This window comes from Chiloscyllium punctatum, chromosome 1 (assembly GCF_047496795.1).
Source record: "Chiloscyllium punctatum isolate Juve2018m chromosome 1, sChiPun1.3, whole genome shotgun sequence".
NCBI classification, from domain to species: Eukaryota; Metazoa; Chordata; class Chondrichthyes; order Orectolobiformes; family Hemiscylliidae; genus Chiloscyllium; species Chiloscyllium punctatum.
Window position 1 is genome coordinate 33,501,372 of NC_092739.1, and position 20,687 is coordinate 33,522,058.

General features: G+C 41.4%; 1 protein-coding gene across 3 annotated transcripts in view; it reads right to left on the reverse strand.

Moving 5' to 3' along the window:
- The window catches only part of sec24d (SEC24 homolog D, COPII coat complex component), a 210,362-nt gene that overhangs the window by 97,857 nt on the left and 91,818 nt on the right, over nt 1-20,687 (reverse strand). For all 3 annotated transcript variants that reach the window (XM_072589129.1, XM_072589119.1, XM_072589137.1), the window contains one exon: nt 2,324-2,462. In XM_072589129.1, the coding sequence (XP_072445230.1) occupies nt 2,324-2,462 (139 nt within the window). The remainder of the gene's footprint in view (nt 1-2,323; nt 2,463-20,687) is intronic.

Consider the following 20,687-nt stretch of genomic DNA (forward strand, 5'->3'; position numbering starts at 1 on the left):
TTGCTAAAATCCATGTACACTACATCCAATGCTCTACCTTTAATTAATGTGCTTTGTCACAATCTCAAAGAACTCAATAAGGCTTGTGAGGCATGACCTGCCCCTCACAAAACCATGCTGACTACCTTAATTAACCTATAGTTTTTCAAGTACCCATAAATCGTGACTCTCAGAATCCTTTCCGATAACTTGCCCACCGGAGACATGAGACTGACTGGTCCGTAATTCCCAGGATTATCCCTACTTCCTTTCTTGAATAAGAGAATAACATTTTCCACCCACCAATCATCTGGCACTACTCTAGTGAACAGTGACGATGCAAAGATCATCACCAACGATGCTGCGATCTCTTCCCTCACTCCCTGGTAGGGGGACCTACCAGAGGAAAGCCTCGGCGGCCTGGTCTTTGGCACTGAAGCTCAGAAGGGAAGCGGGGAGAATTGGAGAGCAATAGTGATAGGCGATTCAATGGTGAGAGGAACAGATAGGAGATTCTGTGGTTGCAAATGAGACACCCAGATGGTATGTTGCCTCCCAGGGGCCGGAGTCAGGGATGTCTTGGATCAAGTCTATAGGATTCTTAAGGGAGATGGAGATCAGCCAGAAATCATGGTACACATCGGTACCAATGACATAATTAGGAAAAGGGATGAGGACCTGAAAAGAGTTAGGTTGGAAGCTAAAAGGCAGGATGAGCACAGCAGCAAGCTCAGGATTGCTACCGATGCTATGGGCTAGTGAGGCTGGGAACAGAGAGCGAGTGTAGATAAACACGTGCAGGACTGACATAGGAGGAAGGGCTTCAGATATGTGGATTACCGGGATACCTTCTGGGAAAGGTGGGACCTGGACAAGGAGAACAGGTTGCACCTGGACAGGAGAGGCACCAATATCCTGGATGGGAGATCTGCTAGAGTTCTTCAGGAAGGTTAAACTGGTTTGGCAGGGGTGTGGTAGGAACCGGAGCTACGGATCGGAGGATGATAGCTAGTGAACAGCCAGAATACAGCGTGCAGAGAGTCTGTGAGGAGGGATAGACAGTTGTTATGGCAAAGTTGCAGTCGGTGTGATGAGTTGAAATGTGTCTATTTTAATGCAAGAAGTGTCAGGAATAAGGGTGATGAACTTCGAACATGGGTCAGTACTTGGAACTATGATGTCGTGGCCATTACAGAGACTTGGATATCACAGGGGCAGGAATGGTTGTTGGGATGTTCCAGGGATTAGATGTTTTAAAAGGACTAGAGGGTGACGTAAAAGAGGTGGAAAGTGGCTTTGCTAATCAGGGATAGTATTCCAGATGCAGTAAGGGAGGTCGTCGAGGAGGGTTTGTTTACAGAGTCAGTATGGGTGGACGTCAGAAACAGGAAAGGAGCAGTCACTTTATTGGGAGTTTTCTACAGATCCCTCAATAGCATCAGAGACACAGAGGAACAAATTGAGAGACAGATTTTGGAAATGTACAGAAGTAACAGGGTTGGTGTCATGGGTGACTTTTAACTTTCATAATATTGATTGGAACCTCCTTAGTTCAAATAGTTTGGATGGAGCAGATTTTGTCAGGTGTGTCCATGAAAGATTCCTAACTCAATATGTAGATAGGCTAATTACAGGGGAGGCCAAATTGGATTTGGTGCTTGACAATGAACCAGGCTGATGTCAGATCTTTCGCTGGGAGAGCATTTTGGTGATAGTGATCACAACGCCCTGACCTTTATGATAGTCATAGAGAGGGATAGGGGCAGATAGTATGGGAAAGTATTTAGTTGGGGAAGGAGGAATTACAATGCTATTAGGCAGGAACGGGGCACTTACATTTGGGACAGATGTTCTCAGGCAAATGCACAACAGAAATGTGGAGGTTGTTTAGGGAGCACTTGCCGATAGTGCTGGATAGGTTTGTCCCACTGAGGCAGGAAAGGGATGGTAGGGGAAGGAACCTTGTGTGACAAGGGATGTGGAACACCCAGTCAAGAGGAAAAGGAAGCTTACTTAAGGTTGAGGAGGCAAGAGTCAGTCAGGGCTCAAGAGGGTTACAAGTTAGCCAAGAAGGAAATATTCTGATGGGGCCTGCAGGTGTGTTTTAGGAGCCATTCCCCATGGACCTCTGCAGCTGACATGATAATACCTTTGAGAGCTGAAAAGAACTTGCCTTAACAAGGGGAAGTTATCAAAAATAATTTACATTTTCTCAATTTACAAGGGAAATAAAAGTATCTACTAAACTGGAACAGTCACTGTCTAAACAGATTAACATTATGTCAAGTTTATTAAGCTTTTATAAAGTTTGCGATATGAAGATTCAATAAAGTAAAATAGTAACCTTCATTGATACAACTGCAGAATCCACACTGGTACCTCCGTCCACCTTCAATAAACTGCATCAATGGACACATGTAGGCTTTACATCTGTTACAGCGAATTGGTCCACTCTCTCCATGGCTTACAACACAGAGTGGTGCCTGTTAAAATGAAAAGCTTTAATAAATAGAAACTTGCAAATCAAACAGATATGATTACAAAGAAGAATCTCTCCAACATACTTCTGTCGAGGAATAATCGATTTATTCTTTATAAGGATTTACCATTTCAGAACATACATTTAAAGGAAATATTACCCTATATGTGCAGATATTTTCCTTCGGATTTATTTTAAACAACTATTCATTGCAGAAATACACATGTTTAATTGCAGTTTTCACATTAAAAGTCAATTCAAGTTTCATAATATTTGTTATTTAGATTTAGGATACGATATAAAACAGATAGGATGGCATTTGAAGTGTACTACAAAATTCTACGTGCAAACAAACTATTGCTATATCTATGCCACTTTTTTTATTTGTTTCTTAACAATCGTTCACTTTCTCCTCTTGATTGCATTGACTCTTCACTGCACCCAGTCCTCTGATCCAGTTATCTAGTTATGGCAATTATAGAGTAAGAACCAGACTATTCATCTGCATAGGCCATTACAGGCAACCTAATCCTACCCCTCATCCAATGTCCAAACATATTTAGCTTTTAGCAGAGTTTGGTAAATAGCAATTATCAATGGACCCAGAACTGAATTTCCACCCCTTCATCTAGTGACACTGAGTGTGGTGAGTTCAATACACAACATGGACCAAACAGGGAGTCTATGCGACTCAACATTTTTACAAAATCTTAGTAAGCTCATCTTTTATTTTAATATAAATATGTAAGTAAATTCTCATTTCAATGTACACAAATATAAGTAGTATGGGCAGGAGTATTGCATTAAGCTTCTCAATTCAGTTCCACCATTCAATATGATCATGGCTGAGCTGTTGCCTCAACCCTACTTTCTAGGTTGACTATTTCCTCTAAACTCTGTTGGGTACAAACTCCTTTCGTAATTTAGCATCTTCATAACTCACCTGCTCTAGCAAGGACATCAGTAAAGCTGATGAGGGAAGGAAGTGGGGTGTAACTGAAAAAGAGTCTGTCATGAAAAGGGGCTGAACGGAAAAGGTTCAAAGGAAAGAAAAGATGGGGAATGTAACTTAAAGGTCAGGGCTGCTCGGGACACTGGAAGGTTCTTGGGGAATGAAGGGAGAAATCTGGAATGCAGAGATAAAAGGCGCAATTAGAGGTAAAGGCAGAGGGACAAGAAGGGTAAGTGTTACATGTTTAAGGGTAGAGAATACAATGGGGATAGTTTGGTGAGCTAGGGCGTGTGCAAATGTAGGGCAGGAGTTGGGGATTTGGATGGAAGTGGAATCACTGGGAAGTACAGTAGTTTCGAGAGAGTGAGTAGAAGGGCTAATAGTCACGGGAGAGATTCAAGAGTAAAGGACAAAGTTGTCTCCACTCATGGCAAAGGGTAGGTGGTGCTACAGGGCACCTGTAGAGTGCCACAAGATGACAATCCCTGGTTATCTGGCTACCACTCCTCTTTCTCTATGCTTAATCACACCTCCCTCACTCTTCAAGGCAATCCAGCACCTGGAGAGAGTTCAAGGTTCATCACCTCCTTTCACCTGACCAATGAATGCATGTATCCAATGCTTAAGTGATGGAGTGATAAATACTGATTGTTCTGTTGGATCTGCTTCATCACAGCAGCTTCCCCCATGGAGGTAGCCATACACACTCCGTTTAGAGCCATGGTATCAACCAGAATTTGGGCATACTTTTCTGGTCTTCACTCTTTGGCACCTCCACTTGATGTTTTGCTGTTCACTTCTGCATCTCAATCAACTCATTAATGATGGAGTCTAGAGGCTTATAATCTACACTGGCCCCAGGAAAAGCCTGGTCTGCTGGACTCCTCCAAGTGTCAAGAGACACGTCTTCCTCCTGTCAGTGCGGAACTATGTCAGGGCTACATTCACTTGTTACAATACTGTCATTTTAAAAAGGTTATTTTGTCCTCGTATTTTTTTCAAGTGAGGTCATAAAGGCAGAGGTGCTAATTTCTGATGTAGGGCTTTTGCCCGAAACGTCGATTTTCCTGCTTCCTGGATGCTGCCTGACCTGCTGTGCTTTTCTAGCACCACTCTAACCTTGACCACCATATCTGGGCAAGAGCCAAGCTTAACAATGGCAGCTTGGTAGCCAGTTATCCCAGTTCAGGTCTTTTCTAGTTTGGTTTAGCTGTAACAGTGAGAAGCTGCTTGCAGTGGAGAAAGGTTCAAGCTTTAGCAGATGGTTCCTGACTGGCTTTCTCTCAGAAATCTCTCCTGCCTGTATGAACTGGTGTTCGAATTTACCTTTTGCCAAGGGGAGTGTTTATGGGATGTTATGGGAATTGGAACATCTCCTTAGTTAAGTGTGGTGTCAAGATGGTTGAATTTTCAAATAGTTAAGTTACTCTAAATTCTGTTTTCTTTTGTGTGTGTTTCAACTGTAATGTTTAAACAAATTCTGTTTTACTTAAAGCAGAGTGGTTTAACTAGCTGCATCACACCTGGAATATCCACCTCACATCTACCTTTAAAATAAGAAGAGTTAGGGTCTGGGTGGCCTTCTTAAAAGACTTTGAGGGTGTTTGGCCAGGTCCATAACACACCAAAACACAACCTCAAGCCTCCTCCAGATGACCCACTGAAATTAATACCTCTGCTAGAGGAGGGTTGGAGAAACAATGCATCCATTGAGATTCATGGCTATCTGTCCTCAAAGATGTGCCATAAGGTGTTGATAGAGATGGGGCTGGGAGCTGGGCTTCTTCTTGTTTTGATCCTGACTTAGGAGTAGGATCCAGAAGATGCATAGAAAAACATGAAGATCTGTTGTGAGCCTGACCCAAGATTTCATTAAGACACTGGAGCTTGATGTGCATTCAGGTGTAGCCACTTGGAGGCCTTCTCAATAGATAGCTGGAGATATCCAACCTCCCATACACCAGAGGCACATTGTCCTTGCTCTCCTACCAATCTGGTGGCTTGCTCTTCAAAAGGGATAACAGCCTATGTTGGGCGATTCCTCACCACCATACCTGTCTGCGTATATTTGTTATTGTGCAATTCTTTCTGCAGAAGGAAAGCAGCATTATGAGCCATTGGTGTGAGCATGAGCACTTTCCTGCATTAATAGATAGATAGAGATGTCAATCCTCAGAGGTGTAATTGTCATGTGCATTCCTAGTCCAAGGGGGTCAGTTTAGCTCACAAACGGTTTATTTGTGAAACAATGTGGGTCCAATCCCCACACTAGCTGAGGATACAAAGAAATCAAAGAACATTACAGTGCAGGAACAGGCCCTTCGGCCTTCCAAGCCTGCACTGATCCAGATCCTCTATCTAAAACTGCTGCCTATTTTCTAAGGATCTGCTCTCTGCCCATTCATGTATCTGTCTAGATACATCTTAAATGATGCTATATTCCTGCTCCTACCACCTCCACTGGCAACGCATTCCAGGCAACCATCACTCTCTGCGTAAAATCTTTACTACACATATACCTCCACTAAACATTTCCCCCTCACTTTGAACTTGTGACCCCTAGTAATTGAGTCCTCCACTCTGGAAAAAAGTTTGTTGCTATCCACCCTGTCTACACCTCTCATGATTCTGTAGGCCTCAATCAGGTACCCTCCCCCACCCCCCATCACCTTCTTTCCAATGAAAACAATCCTAATCTACTCAACATCTCCTCATAGCTAGCAGTCTTCATACCAGGCAACATCCTGGTGAAACTCCTCTGCACCGTCTCCATTTCTCTCCAAATCATTTATGTATATCACAAACAACAGTGGTCCCAGCACTGATCCCTGTGGGACACCACTGGTCACAGTTCTCCATTTTGAGAAGCTTCTTTCCACTACTACTCTGTCTCCTGTTGCCCAACTAATTCCCTATCCATCTAGCTAGAACACCCTGGACCCCATGCGATTGCACCTTCTTCATTAGCCGACCATGGGGAAGCTTTACTAAAGTCCATGTATATGATATCTACATCCCTTCCCTCATCAATCACCTTTGTTACCTCTTCAAAGAATTCTATTAGGTTTGTAATATATGACTTCCCCTGCACAAAATCATGCTGCCTATCACTAATAAGCCCATTTTCTTTCAAATGGGTATATGTCCTATCCCTCAGTATCTTCTCCAGTAGCTTTCCTAACACTGACATCGGCTCACAGGTCTGTAATTACCTGGATTATTCCTGCTACCTTTCTTAAACAAGGGGACAACATTAGCAATTCTCCAGTCCTCTGGACCTCTCCAGTTTTCAATGATGTTGCAAAGATATCCGTTAAAGCCTTGGCCATTTCCTCTCTTGCTTCCCTCAGTAACCTGGGATAGATCCCATCCGGACCTGGGGACTTGTCCACCTTAATGCCTTATAAAATACACAACACTTCCTCCCTCCTTATGCTGACTTGACCTAGAGTAATCACACGTCTATCCCTAACCTCAACATCTGTCATGTCCCTCTCCTTGGTGAATACTGATGCAAAGTACTCATTAAGAATTGCACCCATTTTCTCTGATTCCACACATATCTTTCATCCTTCATCCTTGACTGGGTGAACTCTTTCCCTCGTTACCCTCTTGCTCCTTATATATGAATAAAAGGCTTTGGCGTTTTCCTTATCCCAGCTAGCTAAGGATATTTCGTGACCTCTTCTAGCTATCTTAATTCCTCGCTTCAGATTCCTGATATTCCAAAGTATAGCAGTCCTACATTTCCGATATTCTTCCAAAGCTTCATCTGACTTCAGTCACTTAGACCTTATGTACGCATCCTTTTTCCGATTAGCTAGTCTCACAATTTCACCTGTCATCCATGGTTCCCTAATCTTGCCATTTCTATCCCTCATTTTCACAGGAATTTATCTTTCCTGAACTCTAATGAACCTCCCTTTAAAAGCCTCCCACATATACAATGTGGATTTCCCTTTAAATAGCTGTTCCCAATCTACATTCCTCAGCTCCTGCCGAATTTTGCTATAGTTGGCTTTCCCCCAGCACTCTTCCTTTAGTCCCACTCTCATCTTTGTCCATGACTATCCTAAAACTTATCGAATTGTGATCACTATTCTCAAGTAATCCCCCACTGAAACCACAACCACCTGGCTGGGTTCACTTCCTACCACCAGGTCCAGTATGGCCCTTTCACGAGTTGGACTACTTTACTTACATACTGTTCTATACAACCCTCCTGGATGTTCCTTTCAAATTCTGCTCCATCCACACCTCTAATACTAAGTGAATCCCAGTCAAAGTTGGAAAATTAAAAATCTCCTATCACCATCTCCTCAATCTTTCTATGATCGTTCTACACATTTGTATCTCTATCTCATGTTTGCTGTTGGGAGGACTATAGTACAATCCCAATATTGTTCCTATACTCTTCCTATTTCTGAGCTCTGCCCATATTGTCTCACTGCTAGAGTCTTCCATTGTGCCCTCCTTCAGCACAGCTGGAGTACATTCTTTGACCAGTAATGCAACTCCTCCATCTCTTTCACCTCCCTCTCTATCCTGCTTGAAGCATCCTGGGACATTTACAATAGACAATAGATGCAGGAATAGGCCATTCTGTCCTTTGAGCCTGCACCGCCATTCAATATGATCATGGCTGATCATTCCCAATCAGTATCCTGTTCCTGTAATGTGACATGAACCCATGGTCCCGGTTGAGGCCCTCCCTATGGGTACCGAACTTAGCTATCAGCCTCTGCTCGGCCACTTTCCTCTGCAGCTTGTCCCGAAGTCTACCTTGGAGGATGGTCACCCGAATGTCCGAGACAATAGACAATAGACAATAGATGCAGGAGTAGGCCATTCAGCCCTTCGAGCCTGCACCGCCATTCAATATGATCATGGCTGATCATTCCCAATCAGTATCCTGTTCCAGCCTTATCTCTATAACCCTTGATTCCACTATCCTTGAGAGCTCTATCCAACTCTTTCTTAAACGAATCCAGAGACTGGGCCTCCACTGCCTTCTGGGGCAGAGCATTCCATAAACCCACCATTCTCTGGGTGAAAAAGTTTCTCCTCATCTCTGTCCTAAATGGCCTACCCCTTATTTTTAAGCTGTGTCCTCGGAACTCACCCATCAGCGGAAACATGTTTCCTGCCTCCAGAGTGTCCAATCCTTTAATAATCTTATACGTCTCAATCAGATCCCCTCTCAGTTTTCTAAACTCAAGGGTATACAAGCCCAGTCGCTCCAATCTTTCAACGTAAGATAGTCCCGCCATTCCAGGAATTGACCTCGTGAACTTACACTGCACTCCCTCAATAGCCAGAATGTCTTTCCTCAAATTTGGAGACCAGAACTGCACACAATATTCCAGTTGCGGTCTCACCAGGGTCCTGTAGTGCTGCAGAAGAACCTCTTTGCTTCTATACTCAATCCCTCTTGTTATGAAGGCCAGCATGCTATTAGCTTTCTTTACTACCTGCTGTACCTGCATGCTGGCCTTCATTGACTGGTGTACAAGAACACCCAGATCTCTTTGTACTGTCCCTTTACCTAACTTGACTCCATTTAGGTAGTAATCTGCCTTCCTGTTCTTGCCACCAAAGTGGATAACCTTACATTTATGGATAACCATACATTTATCCACATTAAACTGCATCTGCCATGCATCTGACCACTCACCTAACCTGTCCAGGTCACCCTGTAATCTCCTAACATCCTCCTCACATTTCACCCTGCCACCCAGCTTTGCATCATCAGCAAATTTGCTAATGTTACTATTAATACCATCTTCTATATCATTAATATATATTGTAAAAAGCTGCAGTCCCAGTACTGATCCCTGCGGTACCCCACTGGTTACCGCCTGCCATTCCAAAAGGGAGCCGTTTATCACTACTCTTTGTTCCCTGTTAGCCAACCAATTTTCAATCCAAGTCAGTACTTTGCCCCCAATATCATGTACCCTAATTTTGCTCACTAACCTCCTATGTGGGACTTTATCAAAGGCTTTCTGAAAGTCCAGGTACACTACGTCCAGTGGATCTCCCTTGTCCATCTTCAGAGTTACATCCTCAAAAAATTCCAGAAGATTAGTCAAGCATGATTTCCCTTTCATAAATCCATGCCAACTCTGACCTATCCTGTTACTGCTATCCAGATGTGTCATAATTTTATCCTTTATAATTGACTCCAGCATCTTTCCCACGACTGAGGTCAGACTAACTGGTCTATAATTTCCTGCTTTCTCTCTCGCTCCGTTCTTAAAAAGTGGTACAACATTAGCCACCCTCCAGTCTGCAGGAACTGATCCTGAATCTATCGAACTCTGGAAAATAATCACCAACGCATCCACGATTTCTAGAGCCACCTCCTTCAGTACCCTGGGATGTAGACCATCAGGCCCCAGGAACTTATCAGCCTTCAGATCTAACAGTCTCTACAACACCAATTCCTGACAAATATGAATTCCCTTCAGTTCAGGTCCTTCAGCCATTGTTACCTCTGGGAGATTGCTTGTGTCTTCCCCAGTGAACACAGATCTGAAGTACCAATTCAACTCTTCTGCCATTTCTTTGTTCCCCATAATATATTCCCCTGTTTCTGTCTTCAAGGGCTCAATTTGAGTCTTAACCATTTTTTTTCCCTTTCACATACCTAAAAAAGCTTTTACCATCCTCCTTTATATTTTTGGCCAGTTTAACTTCGTACCTCATTTTTTCTCTTTGTATTTCCTTCTTAGTAATCCTCTGTTGTTCTTTAAAAGCTTCCCAGTCCTCCGTTTTCCCACTCATCTTTGCTAGGTTATACTTTTTCTCTTTTGACTTTATATGTTTCTTAACTTTCCTCGTCAGCCACGGCCACCCCTCCCTCCTCATAGGATCTTTCTTCCTTTTTGGAATCCTGCATCTTCTGCATTATACCCAGAAATTGTTGTCAACCAAGTCTCAGTAATAGCAATAACATCAGACTCTCATGTACTAATCCAAGCCCTAAGGTCATCGGCCTTACCTACAATACTGCTTTGCATTAAAACAAATGCACCTCAGACGACCAGTCCCTCTGCGTTCATCCAGCGCTTCCTGCCTACTCTTCCCCTTACTCACAGTGACTTCATTATCTAGTTCCTTGCAGGCTTTAATTACTACCTCTTTCTTGGCCACTAACCTCATTTGGTTCCTATCCCCTGCCACATTAATTTAAACCCTCTCAAAAGCATCAGCAAAAGCACTCCCAAGGACATTGGTTCCAGTCCAGCCCAGGTGTAGACATACAATTTGAAATAGTCCCACTTCCCCCAGAACTGGTCCCAATATCCCAACAATCTGAATTCCTCCCTCCTGCACCATCTCTCAAGCCACGCATTCATCCTGAATATTCTATCATTCCTATTCTGACTCGCATATGACACTGGTAGCAATCCTGAGATTATTATCTCGGAGGTCCTACCTTTTAAACTTGGTTCCTAACTCTCTAAATTCTTCCTGTAGGACCTCATCCCATTTTTTACCTATTTCATTTGTGCCTATATGTATTACAACAACTGGCTATACACCCTCCCCATTGAGAATTCTCTGCAGTCGATCTGAGGCATCCCTGACCTGTGCACCTGGGAAGCAACATACCATTTGGGAGTCTCATTTTCAACCACAGAAATGCCTATCTACCACCATGAAGAATCAACCTCCCCTCAGGATGAATCACCACCAGTCAGCTTTCTCTAATGAGAGGGCAGACCCATGGTTTGGTAAGACTATGGCAACTTAACTTGACTCGTTTAAAAAAAAAATGTGGCATATGGGAAATTAGGAGTTAGGGGTTCTGATTGAAAGGTGGTTTAGCATTGTCAAAGAACTAGAGTTGATGCAAATCAGTAAAGCATTATATGCTGTAAATGCTTAAGTATCTGTGAGATGCTCATCCTGAAGCTATATTTTGTGATGTTGTCCTTGTCCCATGTGCCATCTTCCTAGTTGCAATGAATGGTCACTGGTGGAGCATGAGTTTCTGAATGTTATAGCAGCTTTGATATTTTATGTGCTTTTATCTGTCCAATATATGAGAGGCAGTAACACTGGTACAAGTGGTGCTACACTGGTAGCTGGAAGGAAGTAACTGGCAGTGATTGCACATGAGCTGACTGATGGGAGATGTTTGGCATTCAAAATTGTGGAAGGATCATGTGCAGTGGTAAACTTAGAATGTTAACTCACACGCATGAAAGCTTGAAGCATTGAGTAGAGAGTGGCACTCACCGTGGCAGAGTGCAGAGAATTATCTGATTGAATAAATGGAGCCAGGTTCTCTTGAGCTGCTCATGAGAGCTGACTACTGCAAGTACCTCTGTCCACACTGCCTTCGTTAGTCAGGAAGTGCTGCTGGTGCTGTTTCCAAGGAAAAGGACCTTCCTTCTCTCCTGGGAACCTCTAGGATAGTGTCCGTGAACTGTCACACACTTTTTGCCTGATCATTGACATCTCCAGCATGTGTGGGGGCGATGAGTAAAATTTAAGTGATGCTCGTGGGTTGCAGTTAAGTGAAATACCATCTGTGTACCTTATAAAATTGATGCCCAGAAGTTGGAGGCTGGAAGGTCCCAGCATTTTCACTCAAGAAAACATTGAAGAGGATGTTTCTATCATATGATAGAAAACCTGTCCTATCCCCAGATCCACCTCCACAATTAGTCTCAAAAGAACCAGATTTTCCCAAAGGTTAAACTATGCTTCAAAAATTTATAATTCCATTATTTTAAATTGACAAACAAAACACTTTCACAACAGAATATTTTACTTTATCAATTGCTATTTAGTTTGTCACAGAACATTTACAATGAGTGTATCGTGCATTGTTGTTTATAAGCAGAGATTGAAGCAAAGTTAATGTAGGAAGCAAAAATATCTAGCAGCCGAATCCTTCATTGCTTTTATTTTTGAGAAGAACATGACACCAGCACCAGCAGGGTCATGGTCAGGCTGTGGACTGGATGATTCACTAAGCTGCAGTGATCAGAAACATATGGTGGTGACAGTGGGAATAGGGTTCTACTAGAAGGGCACATTCTCCTCTCTTATCTCCCCTCCCCCACCAACATTACTGTGAGCAACTGGTGTGGTCTGTTCACCCATAAGCTCGTTTAATGCTCTACAGTTGGGAAAAGAAGGCAACTTACTTTGAATAGAAGCCAATCCAACAAACATTTAATTCTATCAGTTCACTACACAAATGGCAAAATGTGGACTATGCAGGCATCAAAAGTTCTGAGAACTGATAATCAGTAAGAAAGGTGAACTCTGTTGCACACTTCACAGATGCTGCTTGACTTGCTGATTATTTTCTACAAGTTTCTTTTTAAACTTTGCAAGTACATGGCAAGACCAGCTGAAGGGGATAGTGAGGACTGTAGATGCTGGAAAGTCAGAATCAATAAAGTGTGGAACTGGAAAAAGCACATCTGAAGAGTCATTTTGTGGCTAATACTAAATTAGATACTGCAATGTACCGAGGGCATGTTAAAGCAGTCACTTTTATTTCAGGCACTCCAGACAAGCATTTGGTTAGCATTTGAAGAGTTGCCTTCATAGAACCTTTAAAGGGGCCTAAGTGATTCCCTGTTGCTGGCAGGCAGGTAGCTGTCAATGCCCACTAGCATCACCTCCTGATCCTGTCTTCATGAAATCACTCAGAGGCCAGCAATGGGCAGGAGACAGGCACACAGGCCAATAACAGGATTGTTTGCCTCCTATCCCACCTCTGTAGTCAAATAAATGTTCAGTCCCTCAAATTTCAATTGGAATTGAAGAATGATGATGATGCAAGAGATAATTTGTCCTATCAAGCCTGTGCCAGCATTTGGAAGATGCAATTCACCTTGTGCCATTCCTTTGCCTTGCCCCATAGCCCTGCAATTTTTTTCATTCACATTCAATTCCCTTCTAATGATTTCAACTGACCCTGCCACCACCACTACTGCCACTTGGGCAGTATATTCCAGACCTTAAACATTTGATGCGTGAATATTTTTGTCTTCAAATCACCATTAATTCTTTTCACAATTATCTACAAATTTGTACCCTCTAGTTCTCAATCCATCTATTAATGCAAAGAGGTTCTCGCTATCTACTCCTAAAGAGTAATATTCAGAACTGAACATAGTATGCCAGTTGAGGTTGCATCAGTGTTTTATACAGGCTTAATATGTCTTTATTCCTTCTTACTGTGCTAAGATTACTTGGCTTGATGAAATAGTTGGATGTAGAAACAATTCCATAATACTAATCCAACAATAACTCATACATGTTATTAAAGATCGAATGTGTGCTTTGCTCTCTTATTTAACGGAATCATTAGAATAGACTTTGACTTTGTTCGATAGTGCAAAATAATTGAGAGGGATCATCAGAGAAGATATCAAACTGCTATGCCTATACATCATTGTTATTCTAAATCTGCTTTCTCTTTATCAAGTGAGTTGTCATACTGCTTTAACTAATGACTAAATGGTATTGTTTACTGCTACCTCAAATACCATTCATATAGGAATTTGTTGATCAGGATTACACTTCAACAGTGGAAGTTACGTTTCCTGGTTATTGATAAAGTCCTGCATGAACACAGAGTATTCAAAACTTCTATATTATTGCTACATGTGACTATTATCATTAGTCTGTAGGGCCATTTTCACTGGAGCACGTATTACCAGGGAAGGACATTTATATATATTGTTATCAAGTAAAAAACAAATAAAGAGTACATCAAAGAGAGACTAACAAATCAATCTTTTCTTTCATTCCTGTAATAGTCTGAGAATCATGTCAGGAGCTCTGGATCAGGTGCAGAGATAAAAACAAAATTGTGCCATTTTCTTCAGAGGGTATTAGAATGAAACAACCTGTGCTGATGTTCTCATTCTATTCTCACATTTTATTATAGCATTTCTGACAAAACTACACACTAGCACCTGTTAAAGTCTTGTCAAGCTGTGATTCCCCTTTCAGAGGAGTCTGTCAGAGAACCAACTAAGGTTCAGGAGTTAGCAGGAGGCCTCTTGGTGTTTGTGCCAATGGGAGATACAGATGCTTCATGATCCTAGCTGGGGGGGTCTCCAGTTTTTGGCAGCTCTGGTATACCTATGGTCATTTGATGCATCACAGAAAACCTCATATTGACTCCCTTGGAGGGCTGAAGATCCACAAATTCCAAATCCTGGGAATTCCAAGTCAAGTTTCCATTATATCCTTGATCTTGTAGGAGGAGGTCTCACCCTTACCATCAACCAACTGAGTTGCTTGCTTCCAGGTAGACTGCTCAATATTCACTTGTAAGAGTGCACTGAAATGACTGGGATTGTTTGATCCCAGATTTTTAAGTGGATGTTATTTTGAACTTTTAGAATATATTGATAAGAAAGTACCTTCTTGGAAGTTATTTTATAAATTCTAGTACCTTCCCCCTTTATTTCTCTGTGATTTTCTTAAGATGAGACCAATTTATTTCTTACATACCATTCTTTCCCTTCATAGAGAAAACAACTGTTTTTAAATTAGTTCTCAAAGTAAGCAAGCAACAGTACCAAATAAATTAATACTGAAATATGAACTTTGATTTTCCACAAGCTACATCCTGCATTTGGGCTAAATAGCTTTCATTAATATGCTTCCATCACTGCTAACTGAATGAGATGGGACACACATGGTCATTGATGGGATGGTGCTGTATTTGGTATGCACAGAGGTTTGTGGTAGAGGACAAGTTTTGTATAACAGGGTACATAGAAATGGAACAGCATGAATTAACCTTAGAACAATGACAAGGAATGCTTCACGCCAAATACTTAAAGTAAACTAAAAAAAAAGGTCTTAACACTGTCAGACTATGCTGAACAGCACATAGCAATATGCCCTCAAACAACTGCACTGTGGTTGGTTTACAGCCTGTGTACATATTGTACATATGTCATTCATGTTCTTTCTTGTAAATGGCATCGCTCAATAGTTAAAAATGTTTATGTAGAATTTTCTTCAACTATAGCCTAACACTTGGGCACATTGTATTTATTGCTGTAAGTACGTTTATCAGGAGAGAGTGTATGAGAGAGACTTTGAGAGAGCATGAGAGGGAGAGGGAGCTGGAGGAACAGAGAGTGGAAAGAAAAAGATGGACAGAGAGAAGTGGTGTTCCTTTAAGAACTCCGGTTTGAAGCTACACATCGTTATACTCAGATTACCCAGCAAGAGCAAGGCCTCAAACAACGCTGGATTCAACACAGATCTCTCAGGCCAAACATATGCTGCCCAAATAGTACAAGGTTTATAATGTCATACAAATAGATATTTTCTTGAAGACTTCAAAACTAATTTGACTTTGAAGAAATAAGGTCAAATTTACTTTCTTATGCCAATAATGGATTAAGATTCTGCAAACAAATAGATCAAAAAGTGAGACTAACTTGCTCAGAAAGGTCAGCATTAATTGAGGGTTTGAGAGCTGTGAGAAAATGGATATTAGATATTTCACAGAACCAGTTTTTATAAATTGACTATCAAGTATATATAACTATGTGGTGAAAAACTGAATGGTTTCACAAATTTTCCACTCTACTGACTAAAGCTTTTCTTATTGCGATGCCATGCATATCACTGCAGATATCCAAAATAAAAAGCTTATCAATGAACTGGTCTGTGACACGTTGAAGGTCTAATGTTCCATGGGTTTTTTTTTTCTTTTAAGGCCTAGGACAATTTTATGAAGGAATTGTAACTGTAGCCTTGTTTCCTTTTTGCTTAAAAAGTCGCTAGCCATGTTTTAATGCTTCACTGCTCTAATATGAAAACTGTCTTTAAAAGAAAAAGACCATAAAAGTCAACTAAAAATAATTTACTTTGGATATGAACACAAAATCAGAAACATGGTGCATATTATTGTTCAATCACCATCTGCTAATTTTTCTAATTCAACTCATAATTACCTCTTTCTGTCCATTACTACCAAACAAGTGCAATGATTAACAGTATGCCCTTTTAAGGGAAAGCAAAGTTTCCCTGGTGACATTATTAAACAAAGTAAGATTTTTGAAATATAATAAGGTACACAAATTTTGCAACTAATGAAAATATTCTTTCTGTACTTTTTTTTAAACAGTTATTGCGTGACATACACATACACCTTATTCCCGATAATTTTGAAAGATTTGTGCACTGGGATGTAACAATATCCAACTGTTAGAGAAGGCTCAAAGTATTCAATGAAGTGCCTTATATGAGCTTCTAGAGGAGGAAAAAGTACATTTTACTTGTCTGTATTATTCTTCAATCAACTTATCATCTCTGAAATTTAACCAGTCATGCATACTATGCTTGGGACTCAGAAATCCCTTCAGACACCATCCTCATTAACACCACAACTGATTACTGATGGTCACTGAACCTTATGACTTCCACAAAGACAATAGTGTGGATCCATTGGATCAATTTCCCATTTTTTGCAATTGCAGTTATTAAAAGCCAGGGGAAAATTAAAACTAGAAGTGCCTTTAAAATCAAAAGAGTTACAAAGTTCTTCAAAGAACTGTATCAGATAATAAAAATAAACACCAGGTAAAAGCTTGATGTATTAGGAGGAATGACTAAAAGCTTGGGCAAAGAATGTTTTAAGCAGGATGGAAGAGTGTGATTGTTTTGAGGCTGAAATTCTGAAACACAGGGTTAAATGGTAAAAAGACAGTCATCAATTGGTGGAGAGTTGGATGTTGTTGCAGGATGCAAAGTTAGTTAGAAAAGGTGGTTTCAATCATTGAGACTTTTCCCAGTGATTCCACAGTCTTATGCTTGGCTCACCTTTGTCAGTTAGTGATGTGATTTAACTTAATGTAAGTGAAAACTCCTGTTAATGGTAACATGAATAGCGTACATTTGCTGCATCTGTACAAATCTTTCAAACCAGTTTATTTCACGAATGTTAAATAATTAACAATCAGTTTTCCTCCAAAAATAAGCAGCTTCTCATTATCAACATACTTGGCTCTGATTTTAGCTATCTCTCTCTCGTGAAAACACTGCTGAGTGTATGCAATGTTAAGTTGGAGCAACCACTACATTGTTCCTAAGACTGTTCCTAAAGACTGGCTCCAATTTTGGCTGTTCCAGACATAGACCTGGATTTATGGGATGCTGGCTGATTTCCATTCCCCTCTGGATATCTTCCACTGTCTGTACCCACTTTCTCACTTTCAGGAAAATGAAACAAAAAATTCTGGAAAATCTCATCAGCACAGGTAGCATCAATAAAGATACAAGATTATATGTTTATGTAGGTAGGGCAAGTCTGCAGGCTAAGACCCTATTCCAGGGTTTCAAGTCCCATTCTGGGCATCACAAATTTTCACTAGCGCAGTTTAAGAGTTTTGGCTCATTCTGGTCACAAGCCTGCAACCTGTGGCAATAGCTAGTCTTCTACAATTCTTATGAAGTCAGGCCAGGTGTAAAGGCCACAGAGGCATTGTGGATCATAGCATTCTATTTTCAAGGGGAAAAAAAAACCTTTTGCTACAGATCTTTTAAAGTTAAATCAACCAGGCCCTGTAAAACATGATAAGAAGCAGTTTCATTCTTCTTATGCATTCTTGGCTGAGAGCCTATTGAACATCTGCATCCATGGAAAACACGGCTGGACACCTCTTACTGTATGAAAGAAAGTGAGGACTGCAGATACTGGAGAGTCAGAGTCAAAAGATGTGGTGCTGGAAAAGCACAGCAGGTCAGGCAACATCTGAGGAGCAGGAGAGTCGACATTTCATTAGCATTGTCATGATGAAGGGCCTATGCCCGAAACATCGACTCGCCTGCTCCTCGGATGCAGCCTGACCTGCTGTGCTTTTCCAGAGCCACACTTCTTGCTGTATGATCTGTTAATTTTTAGGACTGTGGGTGATCCAAGATAGAGGATGGGAAAATAGCTGCTCCTTGTTTTTTGGGGCATTTTCAGTGTTGGAGATGACTTCCTCAAATTCTCACAGAGCACTAATTACTGTTTTATAAGCTATTGCATTGTTTTGGAACTTTGGAGGAAAAAAATCACAACAATGGCACTTTAAACAAGGAGTGAGAGAGATAAAGGAGGTGAGCACATGGTGGGAAGTGAATCAATGGAGAAAGAAACCTACACCGCTGTCTGACCCAGCAGTGAACTTTCACAGCTACTGCCTCTGCTCTTTGATTTCAAGTACCTCTGGACATCGGTATTTGCCTCATGCAGAGGGTGGTGCGTGTATGGAATGATGTGCCAGAGGAAGTTTTGAGACTGGTTTGCTTACAACATTCAAAAGCCATCTGGAAGGGTATATGAATAAGAAGGATTCAGAGGGATATGGGCCAAATGCTGACAAATGGGACTCGATTTATATAAAATATCTGGTTGGCATGGATGAGTTAGACCAAAGGGTCTGCTTCCATGCCGTACATCTCGATGATACTAAGATGAAGAGTTTTCAAAAGCTTGCAGTCTCTGCTAGGGTTACAATCAGATTTATTGGTTCTGGACACAGCACATAATGTGTGAACTGGCATGGAAATGCCATAGCTAGACATAGATAGCATTAGTAACCATGCTGGTATGTGGGTTGAGGAACATGCCTTGGCATGGAAGACATTAAGCACCAGATGAAGAAAGGGTACAGCCATGAGAAGTCATGAAATACCATTCATAATGGAAGTGGAGTGTGTATGGGGAGTGGGCCTGAAAGTGGCTTTCAGCCCATCATGTTTATACTGACTCCTCAAAAGTGCATCATGATTTAGTGCTATTCGTCTGCATTCCCCCCATAACCTTGTACATTACACTTATTTAAATAATCATCTAGTGTCCTCCTGAATGCCTCCACCACACACCCATGTAGTATATTCCAGATACAAACCATTCATGTGAAAGAGGTTTTTCCCACATTACGTACGCTTTTGAAAATCACTCTAAATCTATGCTCTCTTTTTCCTGAAGCCTCTGATGACTTTGAAAACTTATATTCAAGGAGAATAGTCTATCTTCATAATGGAAGTAGGTCATTCCAGGAAACATTCTTTACCAGCGTTTTTTGAAATAGTATAGAGATGGACAATATGGCACAGGGGCGAAGTAGTTGGTCTGCCTGTTTTCTCCCGTTTGCCACATCCTGGCAAATCTTGGCGGCCTTCAGGGTAACCCTTCTCTTCCTGAGACTTTTCAGCCCATGGAGGGTTCTCCGTGGTGACAATAGCTGCCCAAAAAGTGAACAGTGCTGCCAGCCTTAAATGTCATCCAGCCCACCTCACCAGGGCCTGTCTAACTGCACTGGCACCTCCATATCCTAGCTCACTGACTCGGAGGACACATAACCCTTGACATACCCACCTCTGCGAGATGCAGAACCAAAGTATACTGTTAATAGCTCCTATGGCTACTAAACAACCAACTCTGCAATTGACGGTCAGCTCTTGGGATCAGGGGTCCATTTTTAATAAGGACAGCATCCAGATACTGTGAGACATGCTAAGTCTATTCAGCATTTTCTGTTTAAATTTCAAATGTTTTGCTTTTGCCATTTTATTTTTGATTCATTTCTGGAATATTGATGTCACTGACTGGGCCAATGATGAAGGGCTTTTGCCCGAAATGTCGATTTCGCTGCTCGTTGGATGCTGCCTGAACTGCTGTGCTCTTCCAGCACCACTAATCCAATATTTATTGCCCATCCATACTATCTTTGTGCAGGTGGTAGTGTGCTGCCTTCTTGAGCTGCTGAAATCCATTTGCTATCAATAAACCTACAATGTCATGACAACTACAGTAATTCTTACTATATTTGTTCCTAGGTGTACGATCTGAGTATTATACAAGAACTTATGATAATAAGCCATATAAAGAGATATCACGTCAGGTGCTCTGATCAAAGAGGTATGTTTTATGGAGACTGTTAATCATCTAGGGAGGTGAAAATGTGCATGGCTGGTATTCTAGAACTTAAGGCCAGGGAACTGAAAGTAGACCAATGATGATGAAATTAAAATTGGAAATGACCATATTGCCAAAATTAAAGCAGGACAAATATGTCAGAGAAGAAAACTTATTTGGGCGAATAATAAGGCTGTATTAAAATGGTAAAATGGATATCTGTGTATTTAAGCCCGTGTATTAAACTTCGCTCTTCCATTAAGCTCTGCCTTATGTGTTTCGGCTTGGTCAGAATCTGAACAAATGGATGGGAAACTGGAACACATGCCTACAAATATTTAATCTACACTCCTGAAGGGTGAGAT